The sequence below is a fragment of the Drosophila elegans genome, unplaced genomic scaffold, assembly GCF_018152505.1.
Source record: "Drosophila elegans isolate 14027-0461.03 unplaced genomic scaffold, ASM1815250v1 contig_476, whole genome shotgun sequence".
Lineage (NCBI taxonomy): Eukaryota > Metazoa > Arthropoda > Insecta > Diptera > Drosophilidae > Drosophila > Drosophila elegans.
Window position 1 is genome coordinate 20,113,366 of NW_024545863.1, and position 7,660 is coordinate 20,121,025.

At 42.2% G+C, this 7,660-nt stretch overlaps 1 protein-coding gene across 1 annotated transcript; it reads right to left on the bottom strand.

Moving 5' to 3' along the window:
* Positions 1-369: 369 nt before the first annotated feature.
* Positions 370-3,210, bottom strand: LOC108139377 (homeotic protein empty spiracles). Its single transcript, XM_017262104.2, has 2 exons — positions 1,762-3,210; positions 370-1,345 (listed from the first exon to the last, which is right to left on the bottom strand). The coding sequence occupies exons 1-2, from the start codon at positions 2,933-2,935 to the stop codon at positions 996-998; spliced, it is 1,524 nt and encodes a 507-aa protein (XP_017117593.1). The 5' UTR covers positions 2,936-3,210; the 3' UTR covers positions 370-995.
* Positions 3,211-7,660: the final 4,450 nt, after the last annotated feature.

Consider the following 7,660-nt stretch of genomic DNA (forward strand, 5'->3'; position numbering starts at 1 on the left):
TGCAACAACAAAAACAAGCTAAAGTAATATGCTATTTCAAGAAATTTTAACTGAAGAAGGTACCTTCCATAACTATAACATTTGTTCAACGGTTGAATTGCTCTTAAACTATATATAATATTAAGTAAAGATTTAAAAATATTGTTAGTTGTAAGATTTAACATTGACCATAAACATCTTATTAATTATAAACTAATAATAAAATTCATTCCCTAAATATTAAATATCAAATCGAGTTTTAAATAAGTCGATCCTGTAAAGATAAAGGTACTCCCAACTGTGTTCCCAAAATAAATCCAACAAACATTTTTTTAGATTTCTTTTCATAATGAATATTTTATATTTTATATGATAATATTTTTGTGTATTTCTTACAATCATGTTGTCTTGGCTTAGGAAGTAGTTACTAGCAACTAAGGCTATATATTAAACGGGTTTAAATTATATCCAGCTGCAGTTGAGCGACTGTAGAGGTTCGTGCTTAAGACTAAACATAAATAAATGCTAGATCGTCATACAATATACAAGAATTATACAATAGGTAGTGGCTTTGAGTACGATTTGTTCTGGAGAAATTCACTAATTAAAAGTAATGCTTGTCATGAATATTTACACGCTTAATCCATTAGATTTGTACAGTTATATATGGTTTCTAGCCTAAGGTTCTTTTTTAAGTGTTTTTGTTTTCAGATATTTTGGAAAAATAGAGGAAACAACTAGCTTTCTTTGAGCTCTACTCAACCTCGTTTCTTCGCAAGGATTTGGCACGGATCTTAAGAGAGGGAGATGGATATGGAAATGGGTGTCTAATACTTTCCTATGTTATGTACAGCTAGCCTAAATGCCTTAAGAACGCTCTAAGAATATATCACAACAAAACAAACTATGTTACTTTCGCGATGGTTCGACTGGGAACCCTCGAAACTGGAACTGGACCCCATCGCCAGGGTAAGGAACTCACGGACCGCCGCAGGATTATCTCCTGGATTTTGTATTCAATGGCTGGCGTCCAGCTCGTGCTCCTCATCGCTGGGACACTCGTCCATCTCCATGTCGATCAGCTCGTCGTCGTCCTCATCGCCACTGCCGTTGTGCATATTCCTCTGCGATCCCTGGCCATCGCCCTTTTCGTCCTCCTGCTGCATCCGCTTGTGCTTGGTGCGGCGGTTCTGGAACCACACCTTCACCTGCGTCTCGGAGAGATTGAGGGTCTGGGCCAGGGCCTTGCGTTCCGCCCCCACCACGTACTGGTTGCTCTCGAAGGCGTGCTCCAGCTTCAGCAGCTGCGAGGGGGAGAAGGCGGTGCGAATGCGCTTGGGTTTGCGGAACGGGGGCACCAGAAAACCTTGAAAAAGAGCAGAAAAGAAAGGATTCTGGTTAGTCATCGATTCTTTAAGATTAAGAATTAAGATTAAGATTATACAGAGAATAGTAGCTCCAGTTAGGAATTCACTGCAAGATATATTAATAAGATATTGTATTTGATTCTCACTGATTTTAATATCAGAACCTCTTTTTTATAGACAAGTTATTTCAACCAATATCTTAAGCATTTAAGATAATCGCATACTAAATAATTAAGGTCTATCTTTTATTAAAATTTATAGTGCTTTGAGATTTATAATCATAAAATATTAAAATTGAATTCAATAGAAGCTGATTCTTAGTATATTTTATTGGTTGGGAAATATTTGCCTGTACCCTCCCTTTTTCCCCTGCTTGAAAAACCTTATTCTAATATCTAACATCTAAGATACTTACTTCCAGGGAATCGGTGTGGAAAGATCCTTCCGTGGCGACTGAGCAGCCAGGGGTACAGCTGATAGCTATCCCTGGCCATGCCCGGATTGGGCATAAACTGGGCGGCGTGGGGCGGCAGGCCGGCGGCAGCAGCGGCCGCAGCCGCAGGACCTAACACATGACCGGCCTGCAGGGCGGCGGCCATTTGGAACTGGGCGGCGGCAATGAGATGCGGATTGTGCTGCGGCTGCATCTCCGGCGGAGCGTTGATGTACGGCGGCAGGGCCTTGATGTCCGGCATGCCCGGTTGTCCCGGCGCCATTGGCGGTCCGCCGGGTCCCATGGGAAAGGGTCGAACAAGGCCGGCCGGTGGCATGCCCGGCATCATCATGCCGGGACCCGCTCCTCCGGGATGCATCATGGCAGGCTTTGGATAGTTGGGCGGCTGCTGCTGATGCTGCTGCGGGGGCGTGGCATGCGGGCTGCTGATGAGCAGAGTGGGTGACGAAGACGGCTGCGAAGATTGAGGGCTCACGGACTTCGGAGGAGTGTGCGGTGGCTGGATGCGCTGGGCGGGATTCTCCGCCTGCTCCAGAGCAGGTGGTGCAGGTGAGCGTTCGCGCTTGATGGAGATCGGCTTTTGAGGCTGCTCCGCTTCGGGGGAGAGGCGTGTCTGCAGCGGACTCAATCCGCTGGCCATGGCGGCGTTGTGATGCAGTCGCTGCAGCAGCTCCTGGATGTCCTGGTGGTTCTTGGGGGTGCCAGGATGCTGATGCTGCTGGTGTTGCTGTTGTTGTTGTTGTTGTTGCATGAGTAGGTGCTGGTGCAGAACGTGCTGCTGGGCGGGCGATAGATGCGGATGCGGATGTGGCTGAGGTGGCATATGCTGGTGCTGCTGCTGCTGTGGATGCGGATAGGGCAATCCGTGGGCAGGAGGAGCCATCAGGTGGTGCGGAGGCGAGCCGGGTATCAAAGTCAAAGTTGCGGGCGGCGTTTGTGGCGGCGAACCGGGCACATTCCGCTCGCCGGACGGCGGACTCTGGGGGCCGGACGATAGCTCCGGTGTCGAATTGCCGGCGGCAGTTCTGACATCGTTGCCCACAATGGACTCGATGCTGAATCCGATCTTCTGCTTGGGCGTGGGCATCATGACGGCTGCGGCGGCGGTGGGAACCGGCGGAATCATCTTAGTCATAAATACGGCGGTTAGTTCGGCTATGTTGGCGGCTTTTTGGGTTCAGAAAGCGGTGCGTTTGTAATCCTCTGGGAAGTTCTTTTTGCCTATCAACTGTTTTGTATTTTTTTTTTAAATATTTGTCACACTAAGCGAAGCATTGGAAACGCTTTAATATGTATTTTTATAAATTGAAAATCACACACGCACTCGTGGTCTGGGGACTTTAACTCAATAGCGATCGACGCGCTCGTTTCGGTCGGAAGACGGCGGATATAGACGTGTGCTCTCGACGACGTTCGATGTCTGAATAAATCCGGAGAGCGCGGCGGCACCACCAAGTGTGCGCTGCTCGAATGTCGATGAGAGCGGAGCGGCTGCCGTTGCCTTTGCCTTTGGAAAGTCTCCCTCTCTCGCGCAGGCCAAACCAGTTAAACGGGTCGGAAAGGGAAACAGCATACTACCACTCTCCGCACTCGCTATAGCCATCTTTTTCACCCCTGCCTTGTGGATTTTATCTACCCCAGAGATATGGCATATCTGCCTGCGAGTGAGTGAAATGGCTGCTTACCACGGGGCGGGTCCAACTTAATGCGCTGCTCTTACCGCTGCCGACTTTTCTGCATATGGCTTCCGTTCGGTTGTTGTTGCTCTTGGCCTTTGTGTAATTTGGCTTAAACTGCCATTCATAGTTTTTGTTTTTGCGGCTGCATTTCTAGGCCGGAACGAGCGCTAAGTGGAAATCTAATGCCGGGTGTGGCAAAATGTCTCTGTTTGCTGCAAGTTCGAAAGGGTTTCAAGGCTTACGGGAATATCTTTTTTTTAATATTTCCCTTGTTCAGGGGATTTACTCGAGGATTTGTGTTGTGCAAGTTTATAGTTAAGCTAGATTTGTAAAGATTTGCAACAAATGGTTGCATTACGGCGGAAAGCCTTTAACCAAAGCCTCTTTTCAAATAAAAAACTTCGGGTTTTGGGAAACAATAACATTAGTTTTCTGTTTTAATGGACAATTTGCAAAGCTTTTTTATAACAAAAATGTTGTAATCTTAATAATTAAGCAGTTTTCTGATTTTTACATTTATTTTAATTCAAGTACAAGTTATTAATTTTTTTTTACAGTTCTTCAAAATCTAGGTTTGCCTTGAAATTTTATTAATGCTTTGCACAAAGCAAGTTATAAAAAGGAATCGAAATATAGAACATGGAACAATGTGTTTTGTTTGTTATTTATTTTAGTACTACTCAGTTAGTTCAACCGGATGATCTACAATTGAAGATCGTATTCACATTAGTAATTCCACACCATGTATGCACCCAATGCTACTGTTTCTATAAATCATCCTCGAAAATTTCAGTCGGGACAGTTTTATGACGTGTGCTACCGGGTTATTTTTCGCTACGATTTAAATGTTAATTTTCGGACATTACTTTTTTTTGGCACACGACAAAGTTTGCATAATTTATGTAGTGTCCGAATCGCAATTCCGAATCTAAATCAGAGCAGGTTCATCAATGGTCGAGACGTGCAAAAAGTCTCACCCCGCTCCCTTTGTCCAACACTGTATTTTCCTATCAAATTCCAACGGTTTTATTTTTAACATAATTCGCGTTAAGCAAATACAATTTTGGTAGTGCTATTTTAACACTCTGTTATCAGCTAGGGCCTTCAAGATCATCGCCGGACTTGGAAGATTTATGAGCTGGAGTCGCAACAACAACTTGTGTGTTAGATTAAAATCTATCAAATTTTTATGGTCGCTAATTAAGCCACGCATATTTACACATAGCTTTCGTTTCGATTCCATGCGTGGCATAAACAACTTTCGAGTCCATTAAAGCGTAATTATGTTGACTAATGGATTTTGATTACAAGGTGAAATGTTGTCGAAAGTTCAACGATTTTTTGCTGAGTCGGTTTGATTTGCGGTCTAATGCGCAAAACGTGTGTGAAGCTAATTTTCTGCTTTTGAGCGTAAGTTGGGATTATGTGAAAGTCGTTAAGAAATACGAAGAAAAGTAACAAGTTAAAAAAAAAAAATTAAAAACACATAGGTATTGATACATTTTTCACTACATAAAAAGGAAATTCTTTTATTCGCCTTAAAATAGTTATAATTAATAATTTAACAATTAAACAATTGGTTGTTATTTAAATAATTGTACAGTTTTTTCAACATAATTACTTATCATTTTTATATTTTCAGTTATGTTATGCTTTTGAAATTAAAAGCCTTAGGGCAAAAGATTTTAGTTTTGTGAATATGTCGTTAGTATTAGTCTAAGAGTAAAATACCATGAAAACGAATTCATAAATTTTAGCCACAAGATTCCTTGTATGTGTAACCACAACATTTCGACGAACTGATCATAATTGAGTTGGCGAAAAACGCATTTTACCCACTATTTTTGGTAATTTCACACGCCCATCGAAGCGAGCTCCTCGCCGCAGGAGCCCCAGGAGCTGAAGGACCTGCAGCCAGCACAATTGTGTTGCTAATGAGCGAATAAAGATATCCCGATGCCGAAGTCAAGTGGCCAGCAAGAATTCGGCAGTTGACCCCCCGCCAGGGTTCGCAAAACGAAACGAAAACCATAAAAAATGCAACACAGCCCGGGGAATACAAAGGGCACAAATGCATTTATTAGATGGAAATAAAGGGGAACACAATGCAGCAGCCCGAAAGGTGTCAAAATCAACAATTTCCAGCCTGCAAACAATTCCACAGAAACCGAGGCACAGCGTGATGCAATTTCACCTATTCGAACCTCCCTCCATCCAAAATCCACAGTCTACAGTCCGATTCCATATCCCAGTTCAGCTGAAAATTGGAGAGAGAAAAAACAGCAGTTTCACTTTTTGTCTTTTCGTTTTTTTCTGGCTGGGAAAACAATGAAAAACGTGGCAAATTTTCTTTTGTTCAACTCGATGGCCAGAAATTGTTGAGTAGCAACAAAACAAGACAACAGAAGACGAGAAAAATTGACTTTAATGATGATGAGTTGGCGTTTAGAGTGTGCGTTTTGGATTCATTTGAATTGAGTGTGTTTCCAGGCCCATTTTCTCGGTTTTTTTTTTGGCACAAACACGGGGAAATCTCTATGGGGGAGCCAGGCGTTTAAATGTAATTAATTTCTGGCAACTCGATTGAAGGACAAGCGCCATCGCTAGCTGGGCTTCTCAGAACACCATCGATCGATTTCACAGTTCTTCGTTATTTTCATATTTTTCCCAAAACGATCCACCGATAATTTGAGCGCTTGTAAATCCACGCGACCCAAGAAATTATGATGGATCGGCATCGACTTTGTGGCTGCATTTTCACGCGTTTGTTGAGGGAAAATTGGTCTTGGTAGCAACTGACAGCCGTTTTCGGGGGCAGGGGGCGTGCCGGTCCTAAGAACATCAAACAACTGGACTATGATGAGCCTGTCGTTTTCCTGGAAAAATTCAAGAGGAGTCCAAATCCCATTTGGAGAGAATACGCCACAAAAGGGTGTACCAGACCGAAAGGATCGGATAATTTGGAATTTCAGACACGACACATCGGAGCCAATCAAGTTTGGAAATATTCCGAATTACCACAAAGCCGTAAAATCATATTAAAACACAATTTCTGGTCCACAACTGCGGTAGCGGGCCAACATAATAAAACATTTATATCTAATCCTTGACAATCATAAAAATTACACAAACGACATGATACAGCGCAGGGAAAATCTGACAAAGGCCAAGTGCCAGCGGCAAAAGAAATGTTTAAAATGTCGGAAAAGTGCTCGAGAAAAATAACGAGGGGCGGGCAGCGTGGAGAAAGCGAATAAACAGTAGTCAGGGAAATGTCATAAAAATGTCTGAGTCCCTATTGGAACCTCCTCACCCCCCAAAACTATGCACTGTGAAAAACTCACTGCTGTTATTATGGATTATAAAATATGCTTATGTCTTTGTTATAGACACCATCCTTCAAGAAAAAGATTTAAAAAATGATACACCATTTAAAAACAATACAATTTTAATTATTGTCTTTAAAAAAGCCATATTTTAGAAAATTATTACACTACACAAAAAATTTATTGTTATTTTGATCGTAGATTAAAAACGGAATGAAATACTTGCTGAAATATATAAGTTGAAATGATAAGCTCTTTTAGCTTGTTAACGCGATAGTTATTTTAAAAATTACATTTAATTGTGTTTAGTAAGTATTTTTCACTGTGCATCTCCTCCGCTTAGGACGTGTGTGCAAAACAGTGGAAAATAGTGGAAAACCATCTTAGATTCGAGGCATTTTTATGACACTTTCCGTAACGGGCATTCGAGCGTGGCCAGCAGAAGGACAGACAATCCTTTGACTCAGCTCGCAACTCGCAGCGGGCATAAAAAATATAGTAGTTGCCGAAATAAAATCAACGTAATGTTTATGTCTTTTCACCGGTACACTGTGCTGCCCCTGCTCTCGATTGCACTCCTCCTTTGACCTGGCTGGTTGACACTTTCATTTTGGTAATATTTTGGCTGACACTATCGTGTGTCACTATCGTTTTGCCAGATCCGGACAGTCAGGTTGGATTTATGAGCAAGCGGCATGGTACGATTAGATCCTACCATTTATACGGTAAGGCTTAGAGATTTTAAGCAGTTGATATAGATAGAACATTAAATATAAAAACAATGTCATAAAATGTATTTTAAGTAGATCGCATTTATATAACGGTTAAAAAATAATATAATTTTTATTTAGGTAT

What these genes read in the sequence shown, in the direction of transcription:
- LOC108139377 (XM_017262104.2), bottom strand. Translation starts at nt 2,935, where the DNA reads ATGACTAAGATGATTCCGCCGGTTCCCACCGCCGCCGCAGCCGTCATG. An exon ending in TCCACACCGATTCCCTGGAA is followed by an intron (nt 1,346 to 1,761) that starts GTAAGTATCTTA and finishes CTCTTTTTCAAG; the next exon opens with GTTTTCTGGTGCCCCCGTTC.